This window comes from Pleurodeles waltl, chromosome 5, assembly GCF_031143425.1.
Source record: "Pleurodeles waltl isolate 20211129_DDA chromosome 5, aPleWal1.hap1.20221129, whole genome shotgun sequence".
Classification (NCBI taxonomy): domain Eukaryota; kingdom Metazoa; phylum Chordata; class Amphibia; order Caudata; family Salamandridae; genus Pleurodeles; species Pleurodeles waltl.
In genome coordinates, this window is record NC_090444.1 from 1,541,247,607 (window position 1) to 1,541,274,525 (window position 26,919).

At 43.1% G+C, this 26,919-nt stretch overlaps 1 protein-coding gene across 4 annotated transcripts in view; it reads left to right on the forward strand.

Moving 5' to 3' along the window:
• TDRP (testis development related protein) overlaps positions 1–25,857 on the forward strand; it is a 430,472-nt gene extending 404,615 nt beyond the window's left edge. For all 4 annotated transcript variants that reach the window (XM_069235830.1, XM_069235831.1, XM_069235832.1 and 1 more), the window contains one exon: positions 25,359–25,857. In XM_069235830.1, the coding sequence (XP_069091931.1) occupies positions 25,359–25,704 (346 nt within the window). In that variant the 3' untranslated portion in view covers positions 25,705–25,857. The remainder of the gene's footprint in view (positions 1–25,358) is intronic.
• The last annotated feature ends 1,062 nt before the right edge of the window (positions 25,858–26,919 follow it).

Below are 26,919 nucleotides of genomic sequence, written 5' to 3' on the forward strand. Positions count from 1 at the left end.
GTCTTCGTAGCATGGTGTGGTTTGAAATCGTGGTATGGATGTGGAAAGACCTTGTGGTGTTTTGTGACTCTTGAACCTGTTGGATGTAAAAGTTCTTTGGAGCAGTTTTGGCTCTTGATTCTGCTGGGGTACAGGTGCAGCTGCTGAGAAACTGTTGTAGAGGTGGTGCACTTAACGGCTCGGCTTCAGACCTGTTGGACAAGAGCAACGTTTGTTTGGCAATTATTAATTCCTGCGTTTCTGTGATTTTGGGAAGGCATCGGAAGGTGGCCCCACCCAAAATACCTGGTTTGGAAAAAATGTGGTTATTGTTTATTCACATATTCATTTTATGGATTGTTCGGTCGGCCCCCACCACACCCCACCTCCCCCCATCCCCCTCCGTGCTTGACTGTGTACATCTGAATGGTATGATTTAACGGGTTACTCTCGTGAATGTGGATAATTTTAACTTTTGGCTGGTGCTTTGTTGGCATTGCCAGTCCTCCTGTACTCAACTATACGCATGGGGGTGTCATCTGTGTGGGAGATGTTTCTATTCTACCTGTGCACGTGGGATGTAAAAGGAGAGGTGTATTGTGTTGGTCAGCAGTCACAACATGCCCTGAAGTCATGTTTGCAAACCTCTAGTCCTGGTATGCGGTGTGTAACGCGACCCTCCCAAGCGGTGCCAGATGTCTTGGCTATGCTATTCTCTAGTGTGGCTTCCTTTGGGCTAGCTTTGGGATTCTTTGTTTTGGTTTTGGGCATTTCCTTAGATATCTAATTTTTACTGCTGTGAACTGGGGGTTTTCTGTGTTGCCTTTGTCCCTCTGATTTATGGAGTTTGAAATTAGGATTGTTACTCCCTTCAAACGGTGTGTGTGGCCAAGCGTGTTACTAGGCCTGCTTTGGGGTCGAGCACATTTCTGCTTTCTCCTCTGCTTGGAGCTTTGATGGGTGTTTTTGGACTCTCTTCCCTGGCACCATTTGTCCAGATTTATGGTAAGGGACATAGATGGATGGTTGTACTGGCAAACCCCTTCCCACCCCCACCTTACTGACTCGATGCCATGCAGTGCTGGCTCCCGACACTGGAGGACAGCTTTGTTTTGGAACCAAAAGGGAGCTCCTATTTGGCCGTGGTCACTGGGCGCACTATTGCTGCTGGGACTACGCTCTAAAAGGAACCTGGGTGCCTGCTTTTTATCACTGGTCGGGGAGCCACCCTGTCCCCCTTCATCAGACTGCCCTCCACCCTATGGTGTGGCCAACCGACCCTGCCAGAGGGGGGAATCAGCAGCAGAGTGGGGCCTAGGTTCCTGCCAGCACCAGGACTGGTGACCTCTCGTGGTGATACTGGATCGACAGCCACACAGCAACCCAAAATGACAGACTCCAGTAAGGTTACCCCATCGACGGTCACACAGCAACCCAGAATTCCTCTGAATGCAAGAAAGCTGTAAAAACCCTAATGTTTGCTTTTCCCTTGAGTTGTGGCTGCAGTGATTTCCAAGGGGTGTGGGAAATGGATGCTTTGCTTTGGGGATACTAGGGTTTAAATGCGCATTGCATTCTGCATCTGCACGAAAGCACTGCTCCCCCAGTCACCCCTCCTTGCCGCAGCTGTGGCCATGGTTCTTGTTGGGCTGGATTACCCTGCTTGTGGTTGCTGATACTGTGCGTTGGTCCAACTATCTGACCGCTGTTGCTGTGGTACAGCAGTGGCCTGATTTCCCTGCGGCTGAATATAAGGTACAGTCAGGTTTCCCTGGGCTTGTCCTTGCGGATGTGAATTTTGTGGGGACTGGCCCTGGCTCGTTGACTTCTGCTCGTGATGGGCCTTTAGTCGGCATCTGTCAGCCATGTGGCCCATTCTGTGGTAATAGTAGCATTGTATAGGGTTTGGCTGCTGCCAACCTCCCTGGGTTTTGTTGTCATATCTATATTGGAACCATCTGGCATCTTGCAGTGGAGCTCCCTTCAGGACTGGTGCCATTTGCACACTTGCAGGCAATGTGTCCCCCTTCGAGGGTGGTCTTCCTCAGCTTATGTTGGACCAACTTACCAGCGTCCCTCTGGGCCTGCTTCTGTTTATACATGTTGTTTTCCTGTTTCCTCTTGTGAAAATGCAATATGTGCACTTGTATCTCCTGCCAGGGTTTGGTGTCTAGCCCTACTAGGCTGTCCAACCGCTTTTTATTTCCATGGGTAGCTCCATCTTGAGGCTAATATAAAAGAAGACGACCTGAGGGCCTGTATCGGTCCATGGTTGTCCTGTCTCCTGTCCCCACTGCTCTCTTATTCTGTCTAGAAAATCTTATGGTCTCCCCGGGTTTCATGGTTTCAGCCATTAACACTCCTACTTCTAGGCAGTGAGGGAACAGTTCCCTCAGGTTGTACATATTTGGTGCCTGTATGAATTGAATGCAGCCCGTCATGCTCCATGTTTGTCAGCGTGATTGCAGGGATGCAGGTTCAGGCGAACACCATTGTTAGTCTATTAGTCTATTTCTCGGATAATGCTACTTTGCAGACTATTAAAATCCTATTGCTAGGGTTATTCCTGTAATGCTCTTCTCAAAGCATGAGATCCATTTCCTGGCCCCATTAAACCACAGCAGCAGCTAGGCTTTTAGCCCTTCCTTGTCTGTCTGAGCCCATGGCACATAGGTGGCCCCTGATGTATCCTTTTGCACTAATGGACATATTCTAATTTTGGGCTGCTCCACTGGATTTCCCTCGACATAGCATTCCCACATCCTCAGACACTCCTGCGTGTAAGGGAAGTTCCACTTGGGATCTTCCCTTTCATGCCGGAGGCAGTCTTCTGCAGTTGCTATTTCCATTGGTTTGAAGGATTCCTCCTTCAGCCAGAGTCTAACATATTGATCACTTCTCTCGGTCCAGCGGCTAGCAGGTGGGAAAAGGGTCGGCGAAGATCTCATCTTCCTCCTGAGTTACTATATCCCTTGGGGTTATTCTACCTGTCTTGCGTGTTTGAGGGGAACTCCGGACGTTGTTGTCATCGCTGCTGTCCTCGTGCACATGCAAAGGTGCCATCTTGGTCCTCCTGTATCTAAGATGAGTTTGAACCAGGCTGCCTTGTCCCTAGTTTCCCAGTCAGCCCCTCCCCTTTGCTGATGTTATAGTGAGGCACGGACCCCAGTTGGAAGCTTCACCTCTGATTCTACCTCTGTTTTTTCTGTGACTGGTGCTCTGTACCTACCCTTATTCTCCTCAGGTGGAGGGTGCTGGTGCACTCCCTGTAACCAGTGGGAGTGAGGACTGCCCGTTCCGCTGGGATTTGGTTGGCTGAACCCGATGGATGAGGGGAGTCAAACTCCAGGGAGCCCTAGCGCTGCACTGGGGTGGTGCAGGGAGGGTCTAGGCCTGTTGATCTACCATGCTTAGACCTCACAACTGGTTGTTCGGTAGGGGCCCCTTGGGCTCCATTGACTTTCGGATTGGTGTATCCTAATGCTGGCATAGCAGGCATCAGAGAGAGCATCTCCATTCCCGCATATGGTGGGGGAGGTGCGAGCTCCTTACTTACTGATGGCGGGTCGATGTTATCGGCTTGGGCCTCCTCATAGACAGCCCATATTTCTAATAATGCTTCCTGTTTGTCCTTCTTTTGCCCTGTGTGTTATCTTTGTATGTGTGTTCCCGTGTGTTCAATTATAGGGAAACACATGTGCCTTGGTGTGTGCATGCCATTCCTGGCAGAACTTGTCAACTTTCTTACCCTGTGTGGAGAAATTATTCTGCATATACTTTAGCAATGTCTCCATGATAATCTTGGGTAGTTTTTAGGGGATAGTTACTTTTAGCTTTTATGTTTTTAGGGGATTTTAAGTTACACACGTCTGTTTTTTCTGTTTTTTAGAGAATTTTAAGTCTTTTACCCTGGTGGTGGGGAAATATGTACACAGGGATTACTAAAGATAATCTGGTAGTGGGAAATATATACACAGGGGTTACTAGATCTAATGAGCTTGATGTTATTCACGGATGCATCAAAATAAACATTTAGCAAACACAAACATCAATGCATATGAAGAACCACAACCTAGGAAGAATAGCAATTGTTAACTCAAAACAACTTGGTATTTGACATCAAAATAGCTAGACTTACTTTGGCATAAAATAATCTGTAAGAATCAGCAATGTGTTCATAGAATATTAAGTTATGATCAAACACAATACTTAAGACAAAACACAATTACATAAATTTGCCAATACAACACCTTTTCAACTGGCACAAAGAAAAGCTGGCAAGATGCAAAAAAGTAATAAATGGAATGGGCTGTCAAATACCTTAGCCCCGCTTCTAGTGCATGTTATCCTGTGACCAGGAGAAGTTCTGCGTAGTGCTTGGGACTAAGTGAGCCTGATAATCTTGTTGATATCAGCTCATGGGTAAGGACAACAACAATTTATGCAGAGAAAATAAGGAATAACTTCAACAACTATAGGCACAAGCTATGCATGACCTCCAGGATCCTAGTTGGTCATGTTCCCTGACATCCAATTTACACCCTGTGTCCCACCCAAGTGTTCTGCATACCATCTGTGTAACGCCCAGAGGTCCAAGCGAACACACCTCTCACATATTTCAGATGAAACCAGTAGCACAGAGAAAACCTCCTTAGCCTAGTAATATCAAAGTGTGGTCCCTATATCACACCAAGAGCCTATGCATACCATCTGTGCCACGCCTAGCGGTCCAAGCGATCAGCAACCCAGAAAGTAACAAACCAAAAAACATACAGTGTTCACCTTTCCTGACGCTGATGATCAATAAAGGTAATTTCCATGAACCATGCAGGTATGCTTTTTCCTAGTTTGCCACACACCAAGTGCTAGGACTAATACTCTGATGAAGTCTCATACCCTTCTGACGGCAGCTTCATGTCAGACCTTGCCCCGCAGATTCAGCAGAACTTCCAATCAATTGCTGCATCTGCTCATCTTTCTTATTGTGCAAATATGAATCCGTCTGGATGGGTCCTCTTCCTTGGGTCGCAGTCGGGTCTGAGGTACTAACCAGCTCCTGGTTGGCTTGCCAAAATGTTGCTCAAATGAGAATTTACCATAAAAAGCGGGAGGCGCCTGACAAAACAGGAGTGGTTTGTTTAATTAAACTTTACGGCCGTGAGAGCAGTTACAGAACTGCGTCTGAAGACTGTGTCAACGTACATCAGAATAAAGCAGGTTTTTATACATTCCTCTGAAGTGCAGTATAAAAATTAAAAACATTCCTTTCTTGGTAAAAAAATGCCAACAGTTGCCATGGAGTTATAAATATAGCTTCCAGATAGTAAATGCAGGGTTACACAGGAAGGCGTCATTTCTCAGGAAGAGGGCTCATGCCATACAGCAGAGCATGACTGCCAACTGCACCTCCACTAATGGATTTTAAAAGTGAACTCCAGGAACCACGGCATTAGCTGACTCTTGCCCAACTGAGTATTGGATGTCATCATCTCATTGGTTTTGATTTGATTTTTTTCACTGGTCATGTGCAGCCTGGAGGCAGTTTTCCAGAACTATGTTCCTCCTATGTTCAACTTGCTTCCAACACCTCTTTAACCCCTTCGCTGCCAGGCCTTTTCCCCCTCCTGTGCCAAGCCTTTTTTTGGCTATTTGGGGCAGTTCGCGCTTAGGCCCTCATAACTTTTTGTTCACATAAGCTACCCACGCCAAATTTGCATCCTTTTTTTCCAACATCCTAGGGATTCTAGAGGTACCCAGACTTTGTGGGTTCCCCAGAAGGAGGCCAAGAAATTAGCCAACATACAGTGAAAATTTCGGTTTTTTTTTTCTCATTAAAATGGGAAAAAGGGGCTGCAGAAGAAGGCTCGTGGTTTTTTCCCCTGAAAATGGCATCAACAAAGGGTTTGCGGTGCTAAAATCACCAGCTTCCCAGCTTTCAGGAACAGGCAGACTTGAATCAGAAAACACAATTTTTCAACACAATTTTGGCATTTTACTGGGACATACCCCATTTTTACGATTTTTTGTGCTTTCAGCCTCCTTCCAGTCAGTGACAGCAAATGGGCATGAAACCAATGCTGGAGCCCAGAAACCGCAACATTTCTGAAAAGTAGACAAAATTCTGAATTCAGCAAGGGGTCATTTGTGTAGATCCTACAAGAGTTTCCTACAGAAAATAACAACTGAAAAAGAAAAATATTGAAATTGAGCTGAAAAAAACATAAATTTTTCTCTACGTTTTACTCTGTAACTTTTTCCTGCAATGTCAGATTTTCGAAAGCATTATACCGTTACGTCTGCTGGACTCCTCTGGTTGCGGGGATATATAGGGCTTGTAGGTTCATCAAGAACCCTAGGTACCCAGAGCCAATAAATGAGCTGCACCCTGCAGTGCGTTTTCATTCTATACCGGGTATACACCAATTCATTTGCTGAAATATAAAGAGTGAAAAATAGCTATCAAGAAAACCTTTGTATTTCCAAAAAGGGCACAACATAAGGTGTTGAGGAGCAGTGGTTATTTGCACATCTCTGAATTCCGGGGTGACCATATTAGCATGTGAATTACAGGGCATTTCTCAAATAGATGTCTTTTTTACACTCTCTTATATTTGGAAGGAAAAAATGTAGAGCAAGACAAGGGGCAATAACACTTCTTTTGCTGATCTATGTTCCCCCAAGTCTCCAGATAAAAATGATAGCTCACTTGTGTGGGTAGGCCTAGCGCCCGCAACAGGAAATGCCCCAAAACGCAACGTGGACACATCACATTATTTTTAAAGAAAACAGAGGTGTTTTTTGCAAAGTGCCTACCTGTAGATTTTGGGCTCTAGCTCAGGCGGCACCTAGGGAAACCTACCAAACCTGTGCATTTTTTAAAACTAGAGACCTAGGGGAATCCAAGATGGGGTGACTTGTGGGGCTCTGACCAGGTTCTGTTACCCAGAATCCTTTGCAAACCTCAAAATTTGGCTAAAAAACACATTTTCCTAAAATTTTGGTGACAGAAAGTTCTGGAATCTGAGAGGAGCCACAAATTTCCTTCCACCCAGCGTTCCACCAAGTCTCCCGGTAAAAATGATACCTCACTTGTGTGGGTGGGCCAGGTGCCTGCAATAGAATAAGGCCCAAAACTTGTAGAGATAGAGGGGATAGCACAGCAAGTTTATATGGACATATTCTTTTATACATCTTTAGACTGACTCTGCTTTGGGGACCCACATAAGTGAGGTGTCATTTTACTTGGGAGACTGAAGGGAACACTGGGGAGTAGGAATTTTGTGCTGGAGCGGTGATCCTACGAAGAAAAGCCAGGAAAATATGCTTTTTTAAGCAAATTTTGAGGTTTACAGAGGAGTCTGGGTAAGAAAATGATGGGGGATCCACGCAAGCCACACCTCCCTGGACTCCTCAGGGTGTCTAGTTTAAAAAAATGACTGGGTTTGGTAGGTTTCCCTAGATGAAGGCCGCACCCAGGACCAAAAACATAGGTGCCCCCTCCCCACCAAACACAGGTAGTTTTGTAATATATCATTTTGATGTGTCCACATACGTCCGTGATGTGCCAAACACTAAAATTGTGAAAAGAAACGCACTTAGGTTATGTGAAAAAGACCCCTCGCCCACCAACCAAGTTGGTGTCATGCTTCATCATTGGGTTCCCACCTGAGGCACCTAGCGTGTCACAGGTGTGCTGCGACGCCTGATTACAGCGGAGCAGGTTTTGTCATTTTTACCACACATACTGGTTGGATTTGGCACGAGGGTGAGTGATGGTTCAGTGGATCAAATTTTATTAACAAGAGCTTTCACAAAAATGAAATGCACTGTTAATAACTGAAAGGCAATAAACTGAACCAATGACTCACAGCTCGTGAGCTGTAAAGCCGCGACAAGGCACCAACCGCTTTACAGTCCATTCACACAACTTTCATACATGACACGCACACGACCATTCACACCGCCAGCCACGGGCCCAGCACATTACAACACTCACATCGACAGACAGCGCCACTCAAGGGCCCATCACTTACATACGCCCTCATGCCTGATACAACAATCACACCAGCTGACGGGAGTGTGTAGTCTGGTGTTTGGCTGGCAGTGTGTTGCAGTAGCCAACAGCAAGTCAATATGTACACTCTCAGCCAAGCCCCACTCCACACACAATGGCATCATTTTTTATTTTTTTTAAACAGAGGAACCCCTAACTAAGTAGAAAGATTTACAAAACTACAAACACAAAAGCTCTAACTAAGTACATGACAGAAATGCTAACCATGAAACTGAACACATGAAAATACAAAACAGACATGAGTTTACACTCATGGTTGTTCCCAGAAATTCTTCTGGGTGTGGTAATTCTTGAAACAACCACCCACACACAGCCCAGGCTTTGAAGGACAATCTGGGCAGTACATTTGAGTCTCCCTCCGGATACCTCTTCGAAAACACACTCTACATTTCTTATCTGGAAAGTCTTTTTTGGGTGTGGGAGGAATGTGCTCAGCAAAGTGGCGATCTTTCAATCTAGCCACATCCTCCACCACTGCTTCTCTAGGAACTCTGGCCTGTTCCACCACAATAAGGCTCCCTATCACTGACTCCTGAAATTTCACAAATGTCATCTTTGACTCTGGAGACCTATCCCTAAACACAATAAAAGCATTGAAGGTTGCTAAGTGGAAGAGGTGAATTGCTAACTTCTTTTACCAAACGTAAGATTTACGAATAGCAGTATAAGGCTCCAATTGTGCCACAAGCAACAGTGTCCACTTTAAACAATTCCTTGAACAACTGCACTCCAGTCTAGAAGTTATCTACATACAAATGGTGACCTTTGTTGAACAGTCGTCTACCAAGATCCCACACAATTTTCTCAGTAACTCCAAAAGTGGGAGGACAACCAGGGGGGTCAATATTGGAATCCCTACCAGTGTAGACACGGAAACTATACACATATCCTGTACTACTTTCAGACAGCATATACAATTTAATTCCATATCGTGCCCTTTTGCTAGGAATGTACTGCCTAAAAACCAAACGACCCTTGAAGAGGACCAAAGACTCGTCCACACTTATCTCTTTGCCTGGAGCATAGACCTCCGAAAACCGATCTACAAAATGATCAAGGACAGGCCTAATCTTAAAAAGACGGTCAGAATCTGGGTGATCTCGTGGCAAGGCTAATGCATTGTCAACAAAATGCAGCATCCTAAGAAGAAGCAAATACCGATTACGACTCATGGTCGCAGGAAATATAGCTGTTGCCATCAAGGGACTAGTAGACCAATAAGAAGCCAGTGATGGCTTCCTTATCAACCCCATCAAAAAAGTCAAACCCAAAAACTTTTTTATCTCCTCCAAATTTGTGGGAATCCACTGGGCAGCTCTAGGGTGTGGCCTAAGTCTAGCAGCGTTGTCCCTCAAATGCTGCTCCGCATACAAATTAGTCTGCTCAACAATCTCTTCCAAAACACATCATCCATGAATAACTCAAAGAAATTGATAGGCAAAAAGTTCTCTGTATTGGCGTTACACCCCGGGAGACCAGTAAAGGCAGGCAACTCTGGCTGCTACATGTTTGGGGCAACCCAGACATCAGGTCTTATAACGGGAAACCTTTCAGCCCCAGGTTGCTGCACTAATGGCACATCAGTGTCCTCCTCTAAAACAGGCCCTTCATCTGCACTGAGTGTGGCTTCATCATCAGAAGATTCCCCTCCAACAGAAACATCACTGCCAGAATCTCTCACTTCCTCCTCTGCCTCAGATGCTGAGTCCGTCTCATAATCATGATCAGACAATAACTCAAAAAACATACCAACCACCTGCTGAGCGGTCATCCTGCGGCTAGCCATGATCTTTCCTACTAAAATTAACTGGACAAATTCACCACCAACAACCAGCACTGTGTAAGACAAGTAACAAAGTGTAGCTTTGTTATTAAGAGTTATAAACTCAAAAACTATACCGCTCACTTGCCTGAAAAAGCTTGATTCACCAGCAACTACTCTGCACAGACACAGCAATCACCAATGATATCCCACTAAAAAGAAAGAAAGAAAGGCAAATTAGAAATAAGACAAAACAAATATCATTGTGCACATATCTAAGGACAATTTCACACACAATCCTGTATTTAGTACACCCCCTACAAACCGGTAATTCATGCATGGCAACAATACTCCTTTGGAGTAAATTGTTTTTACTTACCTAAAACATGCAACTATGCAAACCGCAGGTCAACCACCACCAAAACCGCAAGGAGCCACAGCAAAGAAAGCAAAAGCTTTGAACTAGAACAAAAAGGAGGAATTTTTTTTTTAGCACAAATGCAAATACTTTATCAGTTGACAAACACCCCACCATCAAACATTTAGAAATTGGTGCCTAAGTAGATTCTGCCATAGGGGCAGATGGGCCTACTAAAAAAATAGGCCTATCTGCCCCAAGGAGGGCAGAAAATACCATTAGTAGTGTGTCCCCATGGGGAGCGACCCTTGCCAAAGGGGACAGCCCCCAAACAAAAAAAACAAAAAAACACACACAGCACTATCCCTGGTGCCCAAGTGGCTTCTGCCCCCCTTGAGGGCAGATGGGCCTAAATAAATAGGTCCATCTGCCCCCACGGGGGGCAGAAATGGGCAACAGGTCAATGCCCTCCTTGGGGGGGCGCCCCGCGCCCAACGGGACGCCCCCCCACAAAAATAAACAAATAAAAATAAAAAAACTGGCGTTCTAGTGGTTTCTGCCCCCCTTGGGGGCAGATCAGCCTAAAAATAATAGGCCGATCTGTCTCCAAGGGGTGCAGAAATGGCCTCAGTACATGTGCCCCCAAAGTGGGGGGCGACCCTTGCTCAAGGACGCCCCCCCCCATCCACTAACACACACACACTATCCCTGGTGTCTAAGTGGCTTCTGCCCCCCTTGGGGGCAGATGGGCCTAAAAAAATAGGCCCATCTGCCCCCCCGGGGGCAGAAATGGCCAACAGGTCAATGCCCCCTTGGGGGGGGGGCGCCCTGCGCCCAAGGGGACGCCCCCCCACAAAAATAAACAAATTTAAAAAATCCCTGGCGTTCTAGTGGTTTCTGCCCCCCTTGGGGGCAGATGGGCCTAAAAAAAATAGGCCCAGGGGGGGCAGAAATGGCCAACAGGTCAATGCCCCCCCTGGGGGGGCGCCCCGTGCCCAAGGGGACGCCCCCCCCCCCCACAAAAATAAACTAATAAAAAAAATCCCTGGCGTTCTAGTGGTTTCTGCCCCCCTTGGGGCAGATCAGCCTAAAAATAATAGACTGATCTGGCCCCAAGGGGGGCAGAAATGGCCCTACAAGACCTGCCCCCCAAAGGGGAGCGACCCTTGCCCAAGGGGCCGCCCCCCCTATCCACTACACACACAATCCCTGGTGCCTAAGTGGCTTCTGCACCCCTTGGGGGCAGATGGACCTAAAAAAAATAGGCAGAAAAGGCCAACAGTTCTATGCCCCCTTGCCCAAGGGGGCACCCCCCCCCACATAAATACACAAATAAAACGACATCCCTGGTGTTCCAGTGGTTTCTGCCCCCCTTGGGGGCAGATCCGCCTAAAATAGTAGGCCAATCTGGGGGCAGAAATAGCCATAAGTAGTTGCCCCCAAAAGGGGAGCAACCCTTGCCCAAGGGGCCGCTCCCTGACAGTGAAACAACAATGAAATAAAAAAATAAAAAAATACCTGGCGTCTATTGGGCATTCCTGCTGCCCGATCGCAACGCGATTGGGCAGCAGGAATGCTCAAAGAAACCCTTTCCTTTCCCCCGGTGCCTCTTTCTGCAAAGCCCCCCACCCACCGGGAAGAGAAACTCACCTCTTCCAACCTCGCCGCACAGGAAGCAAATGGCTTCCTGTGCGACGGAAACCCCATAATGAAGTCAGCGCGCAATCGCGCGCTGACGTCATTATGGGGGGTCGGGGTGGAAGGGGAAGGGCTTCCCCTTCCATCCCTGCCTTTGGGGGAGTGGGGGGAAGCACACAGAGGGAGCGAGACCGCTCCCTCTGGGCTGTGTGCCGAGGACGTAGTGGTAACGTCCTCGGCATAGCAGCACTGAGTGGGAGAGAGCAATTGAGGCTGAATGAAAATGAGTCATTTATAGATACTGTATGTTATATGTGGATGCGAGTATGCTTTTTTAAAAAAAATTTAATTGTTCATTATAATTTGCTGTGATTAAGTTAAAAGTATTGATGATCAAATAATGCCAATAAAGATAAACATGTCAGTGTATTCTGTCTGAGACATATAAAGTTATTCAGGATTTTTTGTATTGAATGCATATGGCTGCCGGAGTTATTTGGACAATGTGTGGTCACAATATGGGCCAGTGAGTACATGTCTGGATGTCTGGCCTGAGGGGTGCGTGGTCACTGTGTGTGCTGCGTCCTGATTGGCTAAGTGTTCCTAACTACCTGTAGTATGTAACTTTACGGTGTTTGTGGGAATGCACGCACCCCACTGACCATGTGTGTTTTGTTGGGGCCAATCTCCGGGGATCATTGTGGTGTTGCTGTGCCTATCTGTGAGATCTGATTTCAGTTCCCCTGTTTGTGCGTTTGCCTGCTGGCTAAGTGTTACCCCACCTGTGACCTGTCAGTCATTATTCTCAGGCTTGGGTCTCAGAGACTGCCTGGCCACATACCTATGTGCATGAGGGGTAATCCAATAATGGGGATGCAACTTTGTTTATATATATATATATGTTCGATGGCATGTGTAGCTGCAGATACACATGCTGTGCACATCCCGCCATCTGGTGTTGGGCTCGGAGTGTTACAAGTTGTTTTTCTTCGAAGAAGTCTTTTTTCGAGTCACGAGACCGAGGGACTCCTCCCATTTCGACTCCATTGCGCATGGGCGTCGACTCCATCTTAGATTGTTTTTTTTCCGCCATCGGGTTCGGACGTGTTCCTTTTCGCTCCGTGTTTTGGGTCGGAAGGTTAGTTAGAATCTCGGAAAAATCGTCGGTATTGTTTGCGTTCGGTATCGTCTTAGTTACAACAGATCGACACCGAATTAAGAAGAGCTCCGGTGGCCCTTCGGGGTTTTCTTCCATCCCCGTCGGGGCCTGGTCGGCCCGGCCACGTGTCTCTTCAAGGCTGATGGAACGGACCCCATTCCGCTTCTTTCCAAAATGCCATAACAAGTATCCATATACAGATCAACATCTGGTCTGTAACTTGTGTTTGTCACCAGAACACAAGGAGGATACTTGTGAGGCCTGTCGAGCGTTTCGGTCCAGGAAGACACTCAGGGACCGAAGAGCAAGAAGACTGCAAATGGTGTCGGTGCCGACAGGACAAGAGCGTTTCGAGGAGGAGGAAGAAACATTCTCCACCCAGGAGTCGGACTCTGAGGAGATCGATCCCGAGGAAACGCCGAAAACCGTGAGTAAGACGTCGAAACCAAGAACTCACGAGAAAAGCGCTAAAGCCCAGGGGACGCCACCGCCAACAGGCCATGGCTTAACCCGAAAAGTAGGTGACCGTTCATCGGCACCGAAAAAGGGCGAGCTGGTGTCGAAGTCATCCGACTCCGGTCGAGATACCGGCACACAGCAATCTCGGGCCCGAGATAGTGGCTCAGAGAAGATTCGGCACCGAGACAGCGGCACCGAAACGGGTCGGCACCGAGAGAGCATGATGCCGAAAGTAAAAAAGGTTTTGTCGGAGCCGAAAAAAGCAGCCGAAAAAGTTTTGGTACCGAAATATCCGGCCTCGGAACGGAAAATAAGTTCCTACACTGAGGAACAAGGACTGTCCACACAAATGAAGACACATAGATTTGGACAGGAATTACAGGCAATAGAGCCAGATCACACACAAAGACGGCTCTTTATTCAAAAAGATACAGGGAAGATCAGCACTCTTCCTCCAGTCAAAATGAAACGCAAGCTTGCCTTCCAAGACAAAGACAAACAGCCACACGCAGAGGTGGCTAAACAAGTAACACCGCCACCATCCCCACATCACTCTCCGCAACCATCACCGGTAGCCACTCCACCAATGATGCAATCCCCAACTCATACAGGAATGAGTCAAGATGACCCTGACGCATGGGACCTTTATGACGCACCAGTGTCAGATAATATCCAGCTAAACCATCGCCACCAGAGGATAGTACAGGCTTACGCACAAGTGGTGTCAAGAGCAGCTGCATTTCATAATGTCAGCCTTCATTCAGAGCCCATTGAAGACGACTTTCTTTTTAATACACTGTCGTCCACACACAGCCAATATCAGAGTCTTCCTATGCTACCCGGAATGCTAAAACACTCCAAACAAGTGTTTGAGGAGCCTGTTAAAGGGAGAGCCATTACTCCAAGAGTAGATAAAAAATATAAACCGCCACCAACAGACCCAGTGTACATTACACAACAGCTAACACCAGACTCTGTTGTAGTGGGAGCAGCGCGCAAAAGAGCCAACTCTCATACTTCAGGAGATGCACCACCTCCAGATAAAGAAAGTCGAAAATTCGATGCTGCAGGCAAAAGGGTGGCGGCACAGGCAGCAAACCAGTGGCGTATTGCAAATTCGCAAGCTTTGCTAGCCAGATATGATAGGACCCATTGGGATGAGATGCAACACCTTATTGAACATTTACCCAAGGAGTTCCAAAAAAGAGCGCAGCGAGTAGTAGAAGAAGGACAGGGTATCTCCAATAATCAGATACGGTCAGCAATGGATGCTGCAGACACAGCTGCTAGAACTGTCAACACAGCTGTAACAATAAGGAGACATGCATGGCTGCGTACATCAGGATTTAAACCAGAGATACAGCAAGCTGTGCTGAATATGCCATTCAACGGACAGCAGTTGTTTGGGCCGGAGGTGGACACTGCGATCGAAAAACTTAAGACACTGACACGGCCAAAGCCATGGGTGCACTCTACTCCCCGCAGAGCAGAGGCACATTTCGAAAGACACAATTTCGAGGGGGGTTTCGAGGGCAAACCACAGAAGCCACAACCTCACAAACAAAGCCCACTTACCAGAGCCAGTATCAGCGGGGAGGTTTTCGGGGACAACATAGAGGGGGACAATTTCAAAGGAATAGAGGGAAGTTCCAAAGTCCCAAAACTCCTCCAAACAAGCAGTGACTTCAAGGTCACAAATCCCCAACACATAACACCTGTGGGGGGGAGACTAACCAAGTTTTACAAACATTGGGAGGAAATAACAACAGACACCTGGGTCTTAGCAATTATCCAGCATGGTTATTGCATAGAATTTCTCAAATTCCCTCCAAACATCCCACCGAAAACACACAATATGTCAAAACAACATATAGATCTTCTAGGACTAGAAGTTCAGGCATTGCTACAAAAAGAAGCAATAGAGTTAGTACCAAAACAACAAATAAACACAGGAGTTTACTCCCTGTACTTTCTGATACCCAAAAAAGACAAGAGTCTGAGACCTATACTAGATCTCAGAACATTAAATACCTACATCAAATCAGATCACTTTCACATGGTTACATTACATGACGTAATCCCACTGCTCAAACAACAAGACTACATGACCACACTAGACCTAAAGGATGCATATTTCCATATACCAATACATCCTTCACACAGAAAGTACCTAAGGTTTGTATTCCAAGGGATATATTACCAATTCAAAGTGTTGCCATTCGGAATAACAACTGCACCAAGAGTTTTTACAAAATGCCTAGCAGTAGTAGCTGCACATATCAGAAGGCAGCAAATACATGTGTTCCCGTACCTAGACGATTGGTTAATCAAAACCAACACGCTAAGATGGTGTTCACAACACACAAAATATGTCATAGAAATCCTCCACAAACTAGGTTTCTCAATCAATTACACAAAGTCACACCTTCTGCCGTGTCAAACACAGCAATACTTAGGAGCAACAATCAACACAGCAAAAGGGATTGCCACTCCAAGTCCACAAAGAGTTCACACATTTCACAATGTGATACAGACCATGTATCCAAATCAAAGGATACAAGTCAAACTGGTGATGAAACTACTAGGCATGATGTCTTCATGCATAGCCATTGTCCCAAACGCAAGGTTGCACATGCGGCCCTTACAGCAGTGCCTAGCATCACAATGGTCACAAGCACAGGGTCAACTTCTAGATCTGGTGTTGATAGACCGCCAAACATACATCTCGCTTCAATGGTGGAACAGTATAAATTTAAACCAAGGGCGGCCTTTCCAAGACCCAGTGCCACAATACGTAATAACAGATGCTTCCATGATAGGGTGGGGAGCACACCTCAATCAACACAGCATCCAAGGACAATGGGACATACAGCAAAAACAGTTTCACATAAATCACTTAGAACTGTTAGCGGTATTTCTAGCGCTCAAAGCATTTCAACCCATAATAAGACACAAACACATTCTTGTCAAAACAGACAACATGACAACAATGTATTACCTAAACAAACAGGGAGGCACACACTCGACACAGTTGTGTCTCCTAACACAGAAAATATGGCATTGGGCGATTCACAACCACATTCGCCTAATAGCACAATTTATTCCAGGAATTCAGAACCAGTTAGCAGACAATCTCGGGATCACCAACAGATCCACGAATGGGAGATTCACCCCCAAATACTAAACACTTACTTCCAAATGTGGGGAACACCACAAATAGATCTATTTGCAACAAAAGAAAACTCAAAATGCCAAAACTTCGCATCCAGGTACCCACAAGATCAGTCTCAGGGCAATGCGTTATGGATGAGCTGGTCAGGGATATTTGGTTACGCTTTTCCCCCTCTCCCACTCCTTCCATATCTAGTAAACAAATTGAGTCAAAACAAACTCAAACTCATACTAATAGCACCGACATGGACAAGACAACCTTGGTACACAACACTACTAGACCTCTCAGTAGTACCTCATGTCAAACTACCAAACAGACCAGATCTGTTAACACAACACAAACAACAGATCAGACATCCAAATCCAGCATCGCTGAATCTAGCAATTTGGCTCCTGAAATCCTAGAATTCGGACATTTAGACCTCACACAAGAATGTATGGAGGTCATAAGACAAGCTAGGAAACCTACCACTAGACACTGCTATGCAAATAAGTGAAAAAGATTTGTTTATTACTGCCATAATAATCAAATTCAACCCTTACACGCGTCTGCCAAAGATATAGTAGGATACTTACTACAATTGCAAAAGTCAAAGCTAGCTTTCTCTTCAATAAAGATACATCTGACCGCAATTTCAGCCTACCTGCAAATTACGCACTCAACTTCATTATTTAGGATACCAGTCATAAAAGCATTTATGGAAGGCCTAAAGAGAATTATACCACCACGAACACCACCAGTTCCTTCATGGAACCTCAACATTGTCTTAACACGACTCATGGGTCCACCTTTTGAGCCCATGCACTCTTGTGAAATGCAATATTTAACATGGAAAGTTGCATTTTTGATTGCCATCACATCTCTAAGAAGAGTGAGTGAAATTCAAGCATTTACCATACAAGAACCATTTATTCAAATACACAAGCATAAAGTAGTTCTACGTACAAATCCAAAATTTTTACCAAAAGTGATCTCACCGTTCCACTTGAATCAAACGGTAGAATTACCAGTGTTCTTCCCACAGCCAGATTCTGTAGCTGAAAGAGCACTGCATACATTAGACATCAAAAGAGCACTAATGTACTACATTGACAGAAAAAAACTAATTCGAAAAACAAAACAACTCTTTATTGCTTTCCAAAAACCTCATACAGGGAATCCAATTTCTAAACAAGGCATTGCTAGATGGATAGTTAAGTGTATTCAAACCTGCTATCTTAAAGCAAAGAGAGAGCTGCCTATTACACCAAAGGCACACTCAACCAGAAAAAAAGGTGCTACCATGGCCTTTCTAGGAAATATTCCAATGAACGAAATATGTAAGGCAGCAACATGGTCTACGCCTCATACATTTACCAAACCCTACTGTGTAGATGTGTTAACAGCACAACAAGCCACAGTAGGTCAAGCTGTACTACGAACATTATTTCAAACAACTTCAACTCCTACAGGCTGAACCACCGCTTTGGGGAGATAACTGCTTACTAGTCTATGCACAGCATGTGTATCTGCAGCTACACATGCCATTGAGCGGAAAATGTAACTTACCCAGTGTACATCTGTTCGTGGCATTAGTCGCTGCAGATTCACATGCGCCCACCCGCCTCCCCGGGAGCCTGTAGCCATTTAGAAGTTGATCTTGAACATTTGTAAATATATTACTTTAAACTTCATTATGTACATACGTATTCACTCCATTGCATGGGCACTATTACTAGCATACACAACTCCTACCTCACCCTCTGCGGGGAAAACAATCTAAGATGGAGTCGACGCCCATGCGCAATGGAGTAGAAATGGGAGGAGTCCCTCGGTCTCATGAATAAATATATATATATATATATATATATATATATATATATATATATATATATATATATATATATATATATATATATATATATATATATATATATATATATATATATATATATATATATATATATATATATATATATATATATATATATATATATATATATATATATATATATACCTCAACATCGATTATCCCAATATTAACAGATGGGACCAATGAGACAAAGCACATTCAACCTTCAAAGTGGTACAAACAATGTAACATTCATGCACTGGGTAGACTATTTGGGGATTGTCTTGTACTGTTGCCAAGCATGAAAGTGAGGCTTAATATGTCAAAAGCAGTATAGTTTGGTACTGCAGTTGAGCATAGGCAAATAAAAAAAGGCATTGGTAATTACAGTATTGTTAAGGAAATCAGGGAAATAGTTTACAGTAAGTAGCAATATGTTCCTTGGCATACATAAAGGAAGAGGTCTAAAGGTTTTACACAAATATTTAATAAGAATAGGAAAAACTAATATTAAATACATTATTGTAAATATTCTCTTTTTGTGGCAGTTTAGTTTCACCTGACAGCTCCTACAGGTCAAATGAGAGTACTGAATAATGAGATGAAGACAACTCTTACAGGGAGATTTACTACAGTGTATCATCAGACAACTTGTACTTCATCTAATACATGGAGCTGTGACAGCATAAACCTTATTCTTTTTTCTGAGTTAATGATAGGCAACATTTGAGTTTCTTTGTGAAACGATGCAATATAATTTTTCTAGCAGATATCTAACCGTTGGAAAAGGAACATTATTAAAAGTAATCATTGTTGATATTCAAAGAAATTAAAATATTCATAGAGTCACTGTGAATATTGTTGGAGCCTCTAAACTATATATTATGTTATAGAGTCCTTCTTAAGTAAGCTGAAATTAGAACGAAAAGTGGTAAAATATGGTATAGTAACACCACTAAGAGATGTTGAGCAGTTGGAGAGCAATTAAAAGACGTGAATGACTGCTGTAAATCACATTTTTATGTCATGGAGAAAGATGCTTTAGTGACACAAGAGTGAAACCGATTTGTAAATGTTAGAGCCTCTATTTCTTTGTGTAATGTTCAGCTTCAATTCATACATAAGGAAAGTCGACCATTTTAGGAAAGGTCAGATCACCATGCTTTCCAGAAGATTTATAGTCACTGTCTGTCATGTGGTTGAATGCAGCTGAAGCTACAACTGTGAAAAGATGAAAACATGGTCTGCACATTGTTTCACCAAAAGTTGAGACTCCCATTAAATGTTCCAATAGTATTTTTTGCTGAAGTGAGCAAAAAAAAAAAAAAATACTGGACAGATTTACATCAAACGTGCCAAGAAGTAGGAATAAGTTCAGCTTTAAATCCAGGTTTCAGTTGATATAGATTCTCGAAATATAAAAAGAAAATACAGATACAGTGACTGTTTGGCTATCAAACCAGATTCAGGAGCAGAAGTCTAATGAAAATCAAATGTGATTATCAGATGCATCAAGACCCTTAAACATTTTATGAAGTTTCAGAGGTTGATTCTTGAACATCTGCTATCAAACTGGATAAGATGGGTGCATCATTTCTGCTCTGATAGCCGGTTGTCCACTCAGGAAAATTCAAAAACAAAGAGGGAGAAAGAGGTTGTGGGACTGGGTCTGTCCTCCTTATAGCCTATTTAACATTACAAAAGAGGCCCAGATAAAAGAACTACCACAGCATCGATAGGAAAAAGGGATTTCCTGATAGAAAAACCCTCACCCACCAGGGTTACCCCTTGGTGGCATGCTTCATCATTGGGTTTCTTCCACCTTGGTGCTGAAGAGGAGCTTAGGTGTAAGGCTCCGAAACATGTAGATGAGGAAGTCATGTACATTACATCACCTACTTCCGCAGCCCCTTTTTAATCATACCGCCTCCAAGAGATCTATTAAATCATTGGAATTACTAGGAGACAGGTATTTTTAACTCACCCAAGACCCCACCACTCCTGTGATTCATATTGACGAGACTACATCAATGCTCCCACAAATCCCGTAGGTCGTAGCATGCTCTGCTCCATAGCGAAACGGGAAGAAACCCTATGATGAAGCATGCCGCCAAGAGGTAACTCTGGTGGATGAGGGTTTTTCTACCAGGAAAATACTTTTTCCTATCCATCCTGTGGTAGTTCTTTTAGCTGGGCCTCTTTTGTAATGTCACTCAGGAAAATTGACAGGGCCATGTAGAAGCAAAGACAGTATAACCATTGACATCAGTGAAGTGGTAAACCATCATTCTTTTGGATATCTATTGGCTGAAAAGGGATTGGTTTGTACTTGTGATAAATATAAGGGCATCTATACGTAGAAAGTGGTTTGGCAGCCTCATAATTGTAATTATAATATAAAAAAAATAGTTATTGGTAGCGAATACCTTTTTCTGTGTATTAATTAGGAAGACCTCTTGTCTAGTTGCTGATAGAAATATTACTTTCTTTCAGCTGCGTGTAAAAACCAGGACTAGTGCCCAAATTTGCCATCAGGGTATGAGATGTGGGACAGGGTTTGCTGCTTTGGTCATGCGCTACACCTAGAGTAGAAGATTGGCAGGGAACAGTCTTTATTTTTTATGGCCTCTCTTCAGTTCTCATTTCGTTACTGGGAAGTGTATTGGGGAAGGGGTCTTCAGAGAATTTTTTGGTCTCTGGCATCACACCATGATAGGTACCTTTGTGCTTTTAAACCCCCTACACCTATATCGAAGGCCTTTTATTTTCCTCGTTCAGTCGTGAGTCAGTTTGATTAACTCACAGGCCTGCAGTGTTCTCTCAAGTTGGCTTAAAAGGACAGCAGCACATTTGCATCTTTTAAAATAAACTGTACCGCATGGCTTGAGAAGAACATGTTATTATTATTATGTTTTTTACGAGAGTACACGTAAATTCCTTCCCTTATGAGTGGTGGGATATCATCAACACGCTCCTACAAGGACATGGTTTGTCACCCATAAATTACATAATAGTTTATTGGTGTTATGCATTCCGATTGCAAAGGCTCTACAACCTGGTTTTCCGGTTCTCTGACATCAGTTTCCAGCATGAATTGTGAGTCTCCTCCAAGGATTTCACTTATCATTCTTATGTATCAACTAATTCAATAACTAAACTTTCAGTAAAGGCGTAATTTATTTTACTGTTTCAAAACCTCCTGTTGGGATTAACACCAGACCCCTGTAGGAATTCATTTTTGACTGGACTATGCTTCATCTTTCTGGTAGATCTAATGCAATTCTGTCCAGTTATTTTCCTGTGCGTTCGAGGCAAAATTCATATAGGATTTTTGAATCTGTCATACAGCTGTGGGGACCTCCTTATAGCTGACTAATCTAATTAAATCCCTTCAGAAGTTATACGTTTTTTTTGGGGGGGAAATGTGTATGCAGGTTTGCGGGGTAAAATATTCTTCAAAAATCCCTTTCCTTTGCTCGAAATAGCTGAACCATAACTACAAAGCTTGTCATTGACTAATACAAATGTAGTGACTGTAGGCCAGGTTTCTTAGAGGTGTGTGTGCTGACCCTCCCAAAACGAATAGGGAGACTCTTTTGTTTAGTATACATAAAGCATGGAGTGTGCAGTACATTGAAGTGTAGTGCAGTTGAAAACACATTACAGAGTATAGAACGTTGTAAATATTACTTCCTGCTCAAAAAGGTCTGAAATAGTGAAAGGCGGCTACAGGTTGTAGTGTTGACATAATGAGTTTGGGTTTCTCCATTATATGAATTATAACTAAGGTGCATTATTTGTGATGAGGCCTAGTTCTCACAGTTTTGCCTTTTCCCATTGTATAATCTCGCACAATACTAGGTAACATTTTTTCCCTATTAGTTGTGGCAGAGACCCTTGCAATCCCTAAAAATAACAATCTAAAAATATAATAATACAAAAAAAAGGAGAAGGCTTTGGGGCAGCTCCCTTCAGACGTTGCTCATTTGGAGTGTACTTACTGTTGTATCTACTGATAGAAAGCACATATAATATGGGGTAATGGGTCAGCCCTCATAGACCGACTTGGCTTCTAGTGTTATTTACCCTTTGAACCTGCCCACATGACAGCCATTGTGTGTTTGATATGTCACTGATATTGATTGATGCCATTTCATCTTTGTATCGTCTTATTCTGCATGGTCTCTTCCTGAGAGGTGAGGAGTCTGTCTGTGGTCTCAAACGTTGCTTTATTGATCTGCTACGAGTACAGAGCAGTTGGAGAGGCCAGACACACTGCCATAGTCCTTTTACTTTCAGGCAGCCAACTAACAGTTGTGTTGCATGGCACCCACATTTCACAGCCTCTACATATTGTGTGTGATTGGAGAAGCACATGTAGAGCACTTGAATGCCATTAACCACCCAGGCTGAACTCCTGCCACACTTACGGTGATGGCCCGCCACAGTGCTTTTGTTCCCACCAGGGTTGTATTTTAGTTTCAAAATATGTGCTAACTTGATTCGTATGGTCATTGAGTGGCTGCTTCTCCATTCATCATACATGCATGGATGGTCCTTGTGCAGGTGCATGGCAATGATAAACTCCTTTATGGAGGAGTAATGAAACAGAGTCTTAAGATTTAAGTCAATGGCTTATGCATTCCATTATGTGGCTGTAAGTTTTCCCTTAGTTGCTTCCAACCAAGTGCTGCCCAGTACCGTGCCAGTGGTATACTCAAAGGGTATTTCTGCTCTTGTGGTATTCCTATGTCTCTCTGGCCCTCCTTTGTCAATGACGCAGGAAGAGTCATTAGCAACTGGTGTTTTCCACCTTGGTAAATTTTGTCTGTTTCCTTTTTATCCTGTGTGCCTCTTTCATATTGTTTGGGTGGGAATGACTGCTGCAGCGGTACATATGTAATGCACACCAATTATTCACCCATCCTAGCCTTTATTTTGAGAGCATGTAATAGTTAGTCCCTGCTGTATGGTTTCCAGAAAATTGAGAATGCGGGTGCTAATCAGGAATAACAACAAAAGACAGCAGGTATTGCGGGAGAACTGTTAGACGTGTCAGACTGTGTACAGTGGCCGATTAAAGTTTTTTAAAAATTAATTAGAACCCTCTATCTTAGAAATCTACAATGCTTGTCGCTACAAAAAATCTCTCCCTCATGGTTAAATTGTTTGCATTGTTGTATCACACTGGAAGACGTAAAAGTGCATCTGTATCGTACCAGAGCCCTTATGCCGATAACTATGTGGCCATATAAACCAGGCAGATCCTCCCCTGGTGGTATATTCTTCATAAATAGATATCTTGGTCTATGGAACGTTTTCTGAACCCACCTTAGAAATGCCCAGAATCAATTAGCAGTGCTGGAAAGTCGTGGGTATTTTTTTTTAATAATGTGATTTAGTGGTACATTTAACACTGATAGCATGTCCTCTCTGCAGTGGGGCAAATGTAAGTTTTCAGGTTTTGTTGATTGATTGTGTCACAAAATGGTTTGCAGAACAAATTGTATCAATTTGATGTGTAGTTTATATGTTGAAGTTCGATCTCATGTGGGAGGTATATGCTATGAAGGAAGTTTGTTGTGGGACAGCCATGGATGTGGGAGAAAGAGGTTATTAGTCGGGGCCACAAACATTTCGGAATGGCTCAGCAGAAAACATGGATAGTAGGATATTAATTTCGAGTAAAAGGTATTAGCAAGGCCAAATCTGCAGTGGAAATTGTTCTGCAGAAAACACAATCTTTGTTGCCATCAGATGTTGGCCAGTTTTCTCATTTTCCCCATATTTTTGAGATTTTGGAATATATAAGCATATTTTTCGATCTATGTACAGAAAGCAATGTAATAAGAGTTGGGTGAAAGTGGCAGCTATTAACAGAGAGTAGAAACAGTGCACTGGCACTTGGTAAACCACTGGGTTAACTACTCATTAGTTTTTAATAACCACTCAGCTGAATTGCAGGCTGAGCTTAGAAGTGGACCTCTGCATAGTGAGTCTTGACAAGGAAGCCCCAAGGCACGAGTCGTCCAGTGGCCCTTTTGCTCTATTACTGAATGCACCAAACACATCTGCACACTAATGGAAAGGGTCTGAGGCAAGGTGTGTGTAGGTGCAAATATGCTGCATCGGGACACTGAAAGGTGTCAAAGAGATCTGTGAGTGGCTGCTGTAGGTGGGAGACGAAAGCCCACAAAACAGGAAGTGTTTAAGGTACCCAGGAGCTAGGTATTTAAACTAGTCTTTATTCTAAATACTCAAGAATATTGAAATTAAATACGTTAAGTGCAAATTATATGTATTATCTACAGAAGTAGCCTAAGAAATGTTAGCATGATTTTACACTGTTGCTTCCTGCTAATTTTGCCTCATTTCCCGCATACAGTTAAAAGTATTTCAGCAGACTTTGACATTTCTCTGGGTACCACGCAGGTTTTAAACTTTGATTACTCTTTTGTTCCAATAGGCATTTCACCATTTTCACACTAGGATTGTAGATTACCATACGTAATTTGCCCTTCACTTACAAAAAAATGAGAAGAATTTTCATTGGTTCCTGAAAATATTCAATTTTCGTCTCCCATGAGAAATTTTAGTTGAATTATATCCAGGGTAGCATTGGTCGATATTTTTAAATCCAGTATAGTATACCATAGTTATTATACTATATCATGTTTACGAGTTGAATAGCACTGCTTTGCTTTCTCTGTTTGATATTGAATGTTTCAAAATGGGTGCCACAGTGTAACTTACACTTTTTCGAGAGTTCTTCACCTTGCTTTGTCATTAATAATTTCTGTTTTATATAAAATCAAGACATGCTGTCTAAAGCCTCTCTTCTGCCAATTGAATGCATATGATGCCATTGGAATGAGGTATTTGTATTTCTTGTCCTTTAGAACTAATATCTATTTTCTTTCACTTAGAACCAATGTAAAATCCAAAGAGGAAGTGAAGCCCGAAAAGAAAGCTGGATTCTGGGACACTTTGGCAATAAAACCAACCATTCAAGCTAAGAAGCCAGATGAGATTGAAGGATGGGAACCTCCACAGATCACTATTGAAGACCCTCCATGTGATGCAGAAAATCCATTGGAAGATCCTTCTTTCTGGCCTGGTTGGGAAGATGAGACCAAAGGCTCCACTAAGTATACAAACTTGACCAGCTCTGGAAACAGCTCCAAGTGGAGCATCAAATCAGCTGGAAAGCTTGTTAGTATTAGAAGGCGAAGTAAAGGTAATCTTACAGAGCACTGGGAAGAGCTTGAGTGACAATGGTAATGTTAAATTCCTAGGCTACATACTTGGAAAGACAACAAATAGGGTCCTTGAGTCACATGTTAAAACCAAAATCAGTTCTGTTCAGTATTCTACCTTTGTACTTGGGTTTAATCAGAATTTGTAAAAAAAAAAGAAAAATAAAATGTTTGCACTTTTATTGTTTTTCTCTGCGGGATATACATTGTTAGAAATGTTATTCTCTGCAGTATCTATAAAAAGAAAAGTAGGAAACCTATTGTGTGCCTATATTTCATATTCAATATTTTATATATATTTGATTATTGGTTTTACCAAAAACTGTAATTCCTTGGTGAATGTATACACTGGTTGTACATTAGAATGCCTTATACTGTGACATAAAGTGACCAGTAAAGGTTTACGCCTTGCACATTATACATTAAGTGCCTGTATTTTACCCCTGATAATGTATTTGTGATGCACAGTTTAATTTATTGATAAGTTAACTTTCATGATGTTGTAAAATACATTTTTAAGGTGGAGATTTTTACATTCATACAAACTTTTTGAAAGTATGAGCAGTGTTGGAAAACAGGATGAGAATAAGTGCATACATATTAAATGGGAGCTTTTACGGGAAGGTCCCCAGGTATGAAAAGAAAATGTTTCCATTGTTAAGTTCATAGCAATTGTTAATTCATACTGCTTGTTTATTACTGTTTGCTGACGAAATGATGACCTTGCTTTGAAACGAGCGTTTGACATTCTGGTTGGGCAGCCCTATCTGACAGTACAATATTTCTCTGTGTGAGCATTCTGTAGCATTGAAAAACGGCCTGAATATATATGTATGTATATATATATATATTTATATATATATATACATATGTATATATATATATATATATATAAATATATATATACATATATTTATATTCTATAAGGACAGAGAAGCTTTGTTAAGCCAGAACACCGTTTAGAAAGTGATTTTCTAAAAGCCACTGTGAAAGTGGATAATGGCAGTGCCTGCACTCTGGTGGGGTTATGTTCCTCCTTTGAATTGAATGTAGTATGGTAGCAGCCAATGTGAAAGTGGTGATACTTAGTTTTATTTTATTTTTAAAAAAAAAACAGTGCTGCTATTGTGTAGGATGAGCCTGTAGCCATTCTCTTTACTTGTTATTTTAGTGGCTTATTAAGGGCTTTCTTATTTTTCTGTAAACGTGTTAGCAGAATACCTGTATACCT